Below are 12953 nucleotides of genomic sequence, written 5' to 3' on the forward strand. Positions count from 1 at the left end.
TTGCATATCCAGACTCTTTCTCTCAGTCGAGCAAGGGTGTGGTTCCTCCCTCCATGCCCAGTCTCGTCATGTGCGTTCCTGATGATCAGAGTTGTGACATGATTATTCTTGGCTAGAATAGCCGGATGCCTTGTGTGTTCCGGCAAGGCTGCCTGATGCAGTCTTCCAATAACCCAGAGGACACCGTCTTGGACGAATGGATCCAATCTCATGATAAAACTGCTTCTCTTAACCAGATCACCCTTTTCAATTCAATTAAATTCAATTTTATTTATATAGCGGCAATTCATGAAACATGTCATCTCGAGGCACTTTACAAAGTCAAATCAATCATATTATACAGATTGGTCAAAAATTTCTTATATGAGGGAACCAGTTGATTACTTCAAAGTCCCGACAAGCAGCATTCACTCCTGGAGAAGCATAGAGCTACTGGGAGAGTCGTCTGCATTGTCCATGGCTTTGCAGCAATCCCTCATACTGAGCAAGCATGAAGCGACAGTGGAAAGAAAAAAAACACCCATTAGCGGGAAGGAAAAACCTCCAGCAGAACCGGGCTCAGTATGAACGGTCATCTGCCTCGACCGACCGGGGGTTACAGAAGACAGAGCAGAGACACAACAAGACAGACAAAAAAGCACAGAAGCACACATTGATCCAGTAATCTTTTCTACATTAGATGGTAATAGCTGGTGATCTGTATTCTCTGGATGATGTCACAGTTAACAGAACATCAGAACAGGTGTACCTACTATGATGAAAAAAGAAAGAGAACAAAAAGTTAAAAGCTGAAATGACAGTCATTTCAATGTAATACAATGCAAATCTGGAGAACAGTAGACTGGAGAACAGTAGAAATCAGTGGAGTGAGAAAAATAGGCCCTGATGTCCTCCAGTAGCTTAAGCCTATAGCAGCATAACTATAGAGGTAGCTCAGGGTAACATGAGCCACTCTATTTGACATTAGTCTTAAAAGTAGACAGGGTGTCTGCCTCACGGACCAAAACTGGGAGTTGGTTCCACAGGAGAGGAGCCTGATAGCTAAAGGATCTGCCTCCCATTCTACTTTTGCAGACTCTAGGAACCACCAGTAGACCTGCAGTCTGAGAGCGAAGTGCTCTGTTAGGAATATATGGGGTATTCAGAGCTCTGATATATAATGGAGCTTGATTATTAAGGGCTTTATACGTTAGAAGAAGAATTTTAAATTCTATTCTTGATTTAACAGGAAGCCAGTGAAGGGAAGCTAAAATTGGAGAAATATGATCCCTTTGTTGATTTTCATCAGAACTCTTGCTGCAGCATTTTGGATCAGCTGAAGACTTTGAACTGCATTTTGTGGACTTCCTGATAATAACACCAATATTTTTTACTTTATTACCAGAGGTCAAGTTAATGCCATCCAGATTAAGTGATTGATTAAGAAGTTTATTTTTTGAAGACTCTGGTCCAAAGATTATAACTTCTGTCTTGTCAGAATTTAAGTGCAGAAAATTTAAAGTCATCCAGCTTTCGATGTCATCAAGACATGCCTGCAGTCGAAGTAATTGATTGGATTCATCAGGATTTATGGATAAATATAGCTGAGTGTCATCAGCATAACAGTGGAAATTAATCCCATGCTGTCTGATAATTTTGATAATTTTAAATCGGAAGCATATATATAGTAAAGAGAATTGGTCCAAGGACTGAATCCTGTGGTACTCCACAAGTGACCCTAGAGTTTGAAGAAGATTTATTATTAACATGAACAAACTGGAATCTGTCCAACAGATAAGATTTAAACCAGCCTAATGCTTTTCCCTTAATCCCTACAGTATGCTCAAGTCTTTGTAGGAGAATATTGTGATCAACTGTGTCAAATGCAGCACTGAGATCTAGCAGGACAAGTATAGACACAAATCCATTATCTGAGGCCATATCATTGGTGACCTTCACCAGAGCTGTTTCAGTGCTATGATGAGCTCTGAAGCCTGACGGAAACTCCTCAAGTAGGTTATTACTTTGTAAATGTTCACAGAGTTGATTAGCAACTATCTCAAGAATTTTAGATAAGAAAAGAAGATTAGATATAGGTCTGTAATTTACTAACTCATCTTGATCAAGAGAAGGTTTCTTAAGTAAAGGTTTAATAACAGCTACTTTAAAAGCCTGTGGTGCATATCCATTTACTAAGGATAGATTAATCATGTCTAAAATAGGACCACTGATCAAAGGGAATACCTCCTTAAACAATTTGGTTGGGATTGGGTCTAACACACAGGTAGAAGGTTTAGATGGGGCTAATATTTTAGATAGCTCAGAAAGCTCTACTGCTTCTAAACAGTTCAGGCACCGCGCAGGTTCTGAAGATTCCTCCTCCAACGCTGCCTCACTTACTGAGGACGAGGTAATCATGTTTGGGAGGATGCCAATTTTTTTTTTAATGGAATCAATTTTATTTATGAAGAATCCTATAAAATAATTACTGCTAAGAGCTAAGGGAATGGATGGATCAACGGAGCTATGACTCTGTGTAAGTTTGGTAACTGTACTCAAGAGAAATCTAGGATTATTTTTGTTCTCCTCAATTAATGATGAAAAATATGCTGCTCTAACTCGGCGAAGACTTTCCCTCCAGATTAGGTAGGATTCCTCTTGGTGTGTAAAGCGCCATTTTCTCTCCAATTTCCTAACATTGTGCTTCAAGGAACGCAGCTCTGAATTAAACCAGGGAGCCAGCTTCCTGTGAATAATCACCTTCTTTTTCAAGGGAGCTACATTGTCTAATGCAGAAGGCTATGACGAAGTCATACCGTTAACAAAGACATCTATATGTGAATGGGAAGAAACAACATTGCTGCTATCTGCAGGGCATTTCTGCAATACTGACGATATTAAAAGGGGGACAGACTCTTTAAAGTTTGATGCAGCATTGTCCGATAAAGATCTACTATAATGGAACCCTCTTTTGGGGGTGGAGAACTCAGTTAGATTAAACTGAAATGTTATTAAAAAAAATAATCAGATAGGACAGGGTTGTAAGTTAATTCTTCACAATCAATGCCATATGTCAGCACAAGGTCTAAAGTATGGAGCCAAGAGTGCGTTGGTTTATGCACATTTTGAGCAAAACCAATTGAATCTAGGATAGTTTTAAAGGCTACACTAAGGTTATTATATTCTGTGTCAACATGAATGTTAAAATCACCCACTATAATAACCTTGTCAGTGTTTATCACCAAATCAGATAAGAAGTCTGACAGCTGATCCAAAAACTGGGTGTAAGGGCCTGGTGGACGATACAAAACAACAAACAGAAGAGGTTTTATCGCTTTGCAATTTGGATAAGGGAAACTGAGGGTTAAATGTTCAAAAGAACTGTAGTTCTTTTGATTTGATTTAATTAGCCTTGGACTAATTAATAAATCAGACTGAACGATGGTTGCCACTCCTCCTCCTCTTCCCACAGATCTAGTAATGTGGAAATTTGAATAATTGGAGGGAGTTGACTCATTTATACTAACGTAGTCCTCTTGTAACCAGGTTTCTGTGAGACAAAATAAATCAATCTGATTATCAGAAATCAATTCATTAACTAACAAAGTCTTTGGAGGGAGAGACCTTATATTTAATAGACCACATTTAATTGTTTTATTTTTTGGTTCAAGGTGAGCCGTATTGATTTTTATGATTTGTTCCTTTTAGATCAGTTTTTGATCTGTTAAGTTTTGGCCGTGGGAAAGACATCGTCTCAATAGGATAATGGGTGGGTAACAGTACAGAAGCTGCAGAGGGGTGTGTTAAACTACGGCTCTGCTTCCTGGTCTGGACCCTGGACCCAGCATTTAGGAGAACTAATAAATCTGGCCAGATTCCTAGAAAGAAGAGCTGCACCATCCAAAGTAGGATGGATGCCGTCTCTCAGACCAGGTTTTCCCCAGAAAGTTTGCCAGTTATCACTGTAGCCCACGTTGTTTTCAGGACACCACCTAGACAACCAGTGGTTGAATGATGACATGCGGCTAAACATGTCATCACTGGTCAGATCAGGCAGGGGACCAGAGAAAATTACGGAGTCCGACATTGTTTTAGCAAACTCACACACCGAAGCAACGCCAACTTTAGTGACCTCCGATCGGCGTGACCGGGTGTCAGTACCTCCAGCGTGAATAACAATCTTACTGTATTTACGCTTATCCTTAGCCAGCAGTTTTGCCCGTTCTGGCCCCTGGCAGGCATTTAACTATGGGCCCTGGTGTCTCTAGTGCCACGTTTCTGACTACAGAGCTCCCAATCACCAGAGCCAGCTTCTCAGCGGGTGTGTCGCTGAGTGGGGAAAATTTGTTAGAAACGCAGATGGGTTGGTGGTGACCTGGGGGCTGGAATCTAGAGCTATGCTTCCTACGAACCGTCACCCAGCCGGCCTGGTTACCCGGCTGCATGGGTGCTGCTTCTGGAAGACCACTAAGTGAAGTAACACTAGGTCTATGTGGCTCCGTGCTAGCAAAGGGGCGGCTATCAGCTGGTTTTTCAACAGCACGGATACGGGTCTCCAATTCTGACACCCTCGCCTCCAAAGCTACAAAAATACAACATTTATTACAAATACCATTATCACTAAATGAGTCAGAGGAATAGCTAAACATCTGACACAGAGAGCAGCAGATAGGGGAGACGTAGACAGAGACAGAGAAGCGGAGGAGAGAGTAAGTGGGGAAGCCATTATGGAGCTAGGCTAGGCTAGGCTAAAGTTAGGCTAGCGCCCTTTTACCACGCCACAAAGCAAACCGTGTGAAACACGAGGAGTTCCCAAGCGCGATGTGCAGCAACAGAGAATGTTTTAAAAGTGCTTATGTGTTAGAAACAGAGGTCACAGCAAAGAGATTAAAGATAAGAGCGAGAGAGTCTGGAGCAACAGACCGCAAATTCACACCGTGACAACAGGAAGTGACACAATACGCCTTACCGCAAACAGGAAGCTCTGGAAACTTTTCCAGTGCACAAAGCTCCTTATGAAAGGTTTGTCTTTGGCTAAACTGGATGATAACAGTTTCTGCTCTCCTGATGTCCTTGACAGTAAGATGGGTTCCTTTCAGGCCAGATTTCCACTTCTGCATATGATCTTCAACGATCTTGGGCTTCACAGTTTGACTATCTTGAGACTGGGTTTGAGACTCAAAGATCTTCCTTTGTTCACACAGATTTCTGAGCAACTCCTTCAGCCTCAACATCCAGGCGATGGCCTTCCTTAGACTGTGCCAGCTAGAATATTGATGAATCAGCTTGAAGAGAGGGTCTGTGCTTGAGTTAACAGCGTTGATGATGTTCACAGTGATCTTGCGCTTCACCTCGGCATCATCATCACTTATCTTTCTTAAGAATTCTGAGAGGACCGGCCAGTGAGACTCGTCCTTGACAAGGAAGTCAGGTCCTTCAGTCCAACTCTGACACTCCATGAAGTGCTCTGCCTTCATTGCTCGTGATGCGTGGACAAGCTTCATGAGCTTGTCCATTTTTACCGCAATGGTAGCCGCAGCCAGCTCAAGACGTGGCACAGTGATTGGCTTGAGCGGCGCCACTCTGGATTTTCCTAGAAGAAACGAGCAATGTACTTGACCGTGGCTGTTTTCAATGCGAACGCAGCTGACAACTCCATAGCCCTTCTCACTAGCGTCAGAAAAATGGTGTAGCTGCGCTGACACTACTAAACTAAATCCCTCAGGTTTGATGCATCTCTTGACAGAGAAGCTGGCAAACCGGCTCAAGTCAAAAAGCCAGGCAAACCATCTGTTTGCAATGTCTTCAGGAATGTCATCGTCCCAAGTAAGTTTCAATCGACAGAGATTTTGCACAATGGTCTTAGCCAGAAGGATGAACGGCGACAGGAAGCCAAGGGGGTCGTAAATTTAGCTTACGACAGATAGGATACCCCTTCTGGTGACACGCATGTTCTTCACAAGGATGCAGAACTTGAAAGAATCTGATTCTATGCACCAGTCCACTCCAACTGCCCTCTCCATTGGCAGCTCATCCCTGTCCAGATCTTGATTCTCTATCTCCTTCGCACGCTCATGTTCGGGAAGTGATGACAATACTTTACGGCTGTTGCTAGACCATTTAGCCAAATGGAATCCTCCACTTTCGCAGAGTGCAAGGAGGTCTTTGATCAAGGAAGTAGCCTTCTTCTCGTCAGACGCTGAGACTAGACAATCGTCTACGTAGTGCTCGAGAATTGTGGTTACTGCCTCAGGTGATGACCTATCTTTCACATCCTCTGCAGTCCGATGCAGAGCATAGTTGGCACAGCTTGGGCTGGACTTGGCCCCGAACAGGTGGACAACCATCTTGTACTCACGCAGAGGCTGGTTCAGATCTACCTCTGGCCACCAGAGGAATCACAAAAGATCAGGATCAGGGACTCTCACCTGGTGGTACATTGCCTCTATGTCTGATATGAGTGCAATGTGATCAAAGCGAAATCTTGTCAGGACTCCAACCAGACTGTTTGTGAGGTCTGGCCCCTGTAACAACTCCTCGTTCAACGACTTCCCTTGGAACGAAGAGGCGCAATCAAAGACGACCCGCAACTTCCCCTTCTGTGGATGGATCACGCCATGATGGGGAATATACCATACTCGGCCATCGTTGCGGTTGCGCTCGTTGGCAGGGACTTCCACCGCGTAGCCTTTGCTCAGCAGATCTGACACGAAGGCTGTGTAGTCGTCATGGAAGCTGGTGTTCTCAGCAAGTTTCCTTTTCAGGCTCGATGCTCGTTGCTCAGCAATGAGCGTCTTGTTGTTCGGCATCACAATGTCTTTGTTTTTAAAAGGCATACCAATGCAGTAGTGTCCATCGATTTTCTTGATTGTTTGTGTCACACACTGCATGAATTGGATGTCTTCTTGCAACATTTCTGACTTCTCTTCCCAGACTTGCTCCGGAAAGTCATGATTGTACTGCCGCAACAGCATGCTGTTCACACTGTTGACTGAAGCACCATGACTGAAATGACTTGGTTTGTGGTCATTCACTTTCTTCAGAGGGCCATTCACTACCCAGCCAAGGGTTGTCTTTATGGCATAAGGCCCATCGTTTTGACTGTGGATTATCTTCCACGGCTCAATTGCAGAGTGAGCATTCATTCCGATGAGCGACTCCACATCTGCGTCGATCTGTGGTAGCCGCACTTCTTTCCGCAGATACAGCCATCTTTCCAGGTCTTTCTCTACCGGAACATTCTCTTTCGTTACAGGTATGTCTGTGTGGGTGTAAACATCTGGCAGGCTGATGTATTTGCTCTCTGTATTTGCTCTCTGCTCTCTGTGCAGCCAGCTGATACAGCCTAATATTTGGTTTAACAAAATAGGAACCATTTGAAAATAGTAAAGAAGCCTTGGAAGAATATTAATTTTAAGTAATGCAATTCTGCCCATCTTCTGGTATTAGTTGAAAATTATTTCTAAGCTACAGTAAAAGGGTACAAAGGCTAACTCAAACATAAATAGACAATCTTTAAGCAAGTAATTTTGTTTAAATAAGCTAATTTTCCTTATTTAAGATATAGAATGAGCTAAAAAATAGTTTTGTGAAGAACTAAAGCTATCTTTTCAGACGAACTATGGTATGACATCACACACCATCTCTGTGTGTTGTCCATTCTCTTGTTTACATAGCCAGGCTGGGCGCTCGTGCATGTAGGTGCACATGAATAGCTGCCACTCAGGGCTTAGCCCCTCCCTGCCCGTAAAATGCCACAGCCAGGCACAAAATGGTGGAGAACACGCCCAGCGGATCAAATTGTTCTCTTGCTAAAATGATTATAAAGTTATGAGTTACTTCTTCTTCACTAGACATGTTCCTCTGAAAGGTGATGCTGTTTTGCTGTGTGGGGTTCGGGGGAATGGGTGCTGGGTTGAAGCTGGAGCGGAGGTAGAGAGGCGTGGCTTGTTACAAATCTTATTTTGGTCTACAGACACAGGTCTCAAGCCCCACCTTGTGGTAAAAATGTCACTTATTAAAAGCATATTTTGACTGTTGATTAATTTACGGAGAATTACAAGATTTAATTTTGTTCAATACTTGATAGTGTAAATCCCTTGTAATTTTGGTGGCAGTGTAGCTATCACAGAGAAAATAAATGTATTTGTACAAATTTAATGTCATTTTCAATACTGATGATATAATTTACATTTTGTGTTACTGACAGCTGTTGGTGAGATTGAGTATTGAGCCTACAGTAGATGTGCGAGCTTACATTCTGCCGGAGGCTATTGACGTCAGCCAGAAGACAACAGGGTTTGAGCTAAAAAACGGACAATATAGACAGTAAATTCTCCTAATGTTTGGTCAGAACACATGGTATGTTTAAGTATTTCATTTTGGATGAGTGTTTTATTTGGTTGTAAATGTCAGTGAACATTTATATTTATTTTGTGCATTCAATATAATTTTTCACAGTGTGTGCTGTTAATTGAAGACATGCTGTGTAGCAAAGAAAGAATAGATGCTGGTTAAACATCAGTTTGAGCATGGCTATATTCTGCACCAGACAAAAAAACCTTTGGGGCAGTTATAGTCTCCTTGCTCATGGAGATGCTTTGAATTGGCCATGTTTACCTGGTGTTTGTTCTTGCGGTCCAACTGACCCAACTTTTTGTTCATCATGTCTTCGATCGTATGGATCTCATTCTTCATCTCCTCCTTGGTGGCCTCCAGCTGGTTTTCCAGTTTACTGATAAGTGGGTCACAGCGGCAGCCGTTCAACGGAGCCTACAGCACAACCAGACACAGAGAGTCACTGGGTCAGCTCTTCTGAGAGCTCCAGCTGCTCTCAGCAGACCTGGTAGGTAGACTCACTCAGGAACGTAAAACAACTATGGCAGTCTGAGCTAGCATGCAGGGTGATGTATTCAGCTCATGGAATTTTTGGCTATTTGCTGAACTATCTCTGTCAACCTAGAAAAGCCTATAGGATAAAATATGATCAGCAGTTTTTAAACATACTAGCACAATTAACAGGTCATTACAACTGTGGTAATAGAACATGCAGATGAAGAACAAAAAGTCTTGACTGACCAAAGAAGAGCTTGTGTCCTTACTTGCATGATCTTGCCATCCTTGCCCCTATATAGTGTGTAAAGCTGATAAGCTTTATAGCTGTGAGGCGGAATGGATGCATAAGGGGAGGCTCCCTGTGGTTTGTTTTTCCTCCTGTGAATAGCTTCGGTGTGCCTGGTCTCTCTCTGGCGAAGCGGTTCGGATAAAGAGGGCTGCCAAAGTAATGTCCAGATTTACTTAATTAATTAATTAATTAAATAATTATTGTCCTTTCCTGTAGTTACAGAGGAACAGCTCTGCACACAGTTTTTCATGTACTCCTGTCTTAAACAACAGGGCAGGCCCCTGCTTAATTTATTTTACCTTTTTTTTCTGCTTCCTGACCTTCTCTCTTCTGGTGTTTGACTCTGTCCAACCAGTTTGTTGAAGAGTTGCTGGGTCGCTGCTCTTGGTGTCGTCTGCAGCAGATGCACTGTCCTGCCAAAAACAGGAAGCAGAATATTTAACTGCCTTTTCCTGAATAATCATTAGGTTTTGAAATGTGGGGCAGAAAAAAATATTTTCGAATCATGTAAACAATGGCACCTTTGCTCTAGAAACTACACAATATACACATGATGCAGCAAATTCAGGGTGTAAAAGGAATGATTCTTTTAAACCTTAAGCTAACTAAAAGGACAAATAAGTGTATGGAGAAAACCTAATTTATGAAAATACCTCTTGCTAGGAGGCAAATTTTTGTGCGCACAAGCCAGCATCATCAGCAGTGAGTTCATAACTTGAAATTTCCACATTCAATGGTTATAACAAAATTGTGACAATCGAGAAAACATTTCCAGAGCAACCATATATTTCACTGGAAGCTCATTGTATCACAATGCTCCTGAATGCATCACTCCCCCCAAACCTTTTGTAATTTAAAGGCATACTATGCAACATTTTTCAGTTAATTAATGTGTTCCATACCGTTTTGGATGATTAAATGAGTCATTTCAGGTCGAACAAAGGTTTTCTCGGCCGCCCTGGGGGTCTGTGGGGGAAATACCGCACTTGCAATTGCAAGAGCTCACGGCCCGCACACACAGAAGTCTCGCTTTACCGCGAGAACTCCATGTGTTTTTGCCCTGCCATTCACTATATGCACGCGCGAACAACAAAGAACCGCGTGTTAACGTCAAATAAACATGCAAACATATCGAGTTTTATTATTATTATTATTATTTTTTTTTTTTTTTTTTATGTTGGCGAGACGCTACCGCGGCGGCGGCGAGGCGGCGGCGGCTTGGCGAGGCGGTGGCGGTAGCGTCTCGCCAACATAAAAAAAAAAAAAAAAAAAAATATATATATATATATATATATATATATATATATATATATATATATATATATATATAATAATAATAAAACTGGCGAGGCGGCGGCGACCGCCTCGCCAAGATAGCGCTGCGGGAAGCTTGATGTTCATACCTTCACTGTGTTAGTCATTGTTTGTACTGCCGTTTTTTCCACTTTTCGTTGCGTTCGCCTGTCTGCTAAGCTCAAAACAACCGCGCCTGGCTTGACGGAGAATCCAGAACAGCTGAGCATCTTTACGACAGTGCACTTTTACTTTCGCCCTCTGAGGGGAGCCTCGCTGGAAAATCAACCCCGGTTGCATAGTATACCTTTAACTGGTTAAAAATTACATGTATTGTTGGATTTCCGGTGAAGGAGGTTTAATCTGACTCGCAGCTGCATTTAACATTATTATTGTAATGAAGAACTGATTTTAAATATCACAATATATTTGTGGATCTTGATAAATAACTGTATGTTGATATGAATTTTAATTCATATTGCATTGCAAAGTAACATTGACCAACACATCAAATAAGTGAACTGACAGTTTTCAGTTCTGGACAAAAGCTGTTGGTGGACTGGAGGCCTTTGCTGTTGACAAAGTAAGAAGATTTGCAGGGTCCAGTGGAATTTGTGAATGATGACTGATGAAAAGCAGCTGTACTTTATTAGCGGTGTTTGAAGCAAGTTGTAATCATGGGTATTAGAAGAGAGATTTATAATTTATTCCTCCTAGATCAAAATGAATGAGAATGGTCAGAAATAACTGAGACAGGTTCAACAGTGAGCTGGATCAGGAAATCAGAAAATAATAATAATTTCCAAAGTATTTTTTCAAACAAACACAGATTCAGGTTTTTGGCCATTAAAGTTAAATTTACTATCAGTTATTGGATGACACCCATGCATTGACTTACATTACAGCTGAACATTTCATCTCTGGGCACTGATCGAGCTCGGCCCTCAGCTTTCAGTTTCTCTCTTCTCTTCCTCAGACTCCTACCACGCATGAAACTCTGCACCTGGACACAATCACAGATGAATCACATCACTTAACATGAGGTTACACAGAGAAAAAATAAACAACTCAGGATATTCTCACCGTTAGCATTGCTTTTTTTAATCTCTGTCGATTTTAATAAGAAAAACACCAAATACCCTTCCTGTACAAAGGAAAAAAAATGCAAAAAAATTCTAATTTTATTTACTGTCCTTCAAATGTAAACGTTATGGATATGGGGACCATGCGGAGACAGCGTCCTGCTCCAACACATGGGATGAATTACTTCAGCCTCAGATTTAACCAGGTGTGAAAATGCAGGAAAAAAAACAGTAGCCTGCGATAGACTGGCGACCTGTCCAGGGTGTACCCTGTCTTTCATCCATTGGCAGCTAGAGATAGGCACCAGCACCCCTCGTAACCCCAATAGGGATAAGCATGTTAGAAAATGGATGGTATGCATGGCCTCTCTGCCTGTTCGGGCGCTTTTTTCTCTGCTCCCTGCTTGCTTGCATCTTCCTGCCTTTTACTTTTTATCTCCTTTTTATCTCTTAACCAAAACCACAGAAAGTTGGATTTAGTTATTTTATTTATTTTCTTTTACTTAATTTTTGATTTTGATTTTGAAAAGATGCCTACCTTCACCACAATGGACTTTGACAAGCTTTACAGAAGATAGCTGTTATGGAACTGAAAATCTGTCGACTTGAAGTGAATTATGATGTAAACGCTGCGCATGGAAATTAAACAACCCTGCCTGTGATTCTAAGCGGTGACTACCAGCCCAGCGACTCAGCAAACAAACGGTTCCCTGAGGAAATGAGATTCCCTGGACCGCTCTGGGTGCAACAACACTAAAGGCAGAGATGCGTAACTTCGGACTGTGCGACATATGGCGGAGTCAGAACCAATCTGTCCGGGAATACTCCTTCTACTCCCCAACCCATGACAGTAACTCAAGAATAGACCTTTTCCTGGTTCCCTTGGCTAAAACTCACAAAATCCATACATGTGAATATCTCGCAAGAACTATTTCGGATCACTCAGGGCTGATGATTTCGATCACCTCTGCTGAGCCTTCTGGCTCTCTGAAAAGATGCCGCTTTAGTTCCCACCTGCTCAATGATTCTGAATTTATTGAGTTTGTTAATAATCAATTAGATCTCTTTTTTGAGAAAAATCAAAACTCTGCTACACCAGACGTAGTTTGGGAATCAATGAAGGCATATATTAGAGGCCAAATTATATCTTACACATATGGTAAATGTAAAAGATATAGATTAAAAGTGGAATCCTTAGAAAAAGAAATAAAACAACTTGAAAGAGAGTATTTGATCACACAGAATAAGGAGGTTAGACAAAAACTAAGGACACTACAATTACAAATACAATACTATAACCACACAGAAAATAGAGAATGCAATGAGAAGGACAAAACAAACATTCTACGAGCAAGGGGATAAAGAAGGAAAATTGTTGGCCTGGCAAATTCGAAGAGAAGATGCCCAGAGAGAAATACACATCCTGAATTCTGGGCCCAATACAATTACTAATCCAAAAGAAATAAACAATGCTT

At 41.8% G+C, this 12953-nt stretch overlaps 1 protein-coding gene across 8 annotated transcripts in view; it reads right to left on the reverse strand.

Annotated features, from left to right (window-relative positions):
- ankrd6b (ankyrin repeat domain 6b) overlaps positions 1-12953 on the reverse strand; it is a 175388-nt gene that overhangs the window by 14123 nt on the left and 148312 nt on the right. For all 8 annotated transcript variants that reach the window (XM_036147143.1, XM_036147146.1, XM_036147147.1 and 5 more), the window contains 4 exons: positions 11295-11399; positions 9403-9516; positions 9081-9251; positions 8599-8751 (listed from right to left, as the gene is read on the reverse strand). In XM_036147143.1, coding sequence (XP_036003036.1) covers positions 8599-8751; positions 9081-9251; positions 9403-9516; positions 11295-11399 — 543 coding nt within the window. The remainder of the gene's footprint in view (positions 1-8598; positions 8752-9080; positions 9252-9402; positions 9517-11294; positions 11400-12953) is intronic.

This window comes from Fundulus heteroclitus, chromosome 15 (genome assembly GCF_011125445.2).
Source record: "Fundulus heteroclitus isolate FHET01 chromosome 15, MU-UCD_Fhet_4.1, whole genome shotgun sequence".
Taxonomy (NCBI): Eukaryota; Metazoa; Chordata; class Actinopteri; order Cyprinodontiformes; family Fundulidae; genus Fundulus; species Fundulus heteroclitus.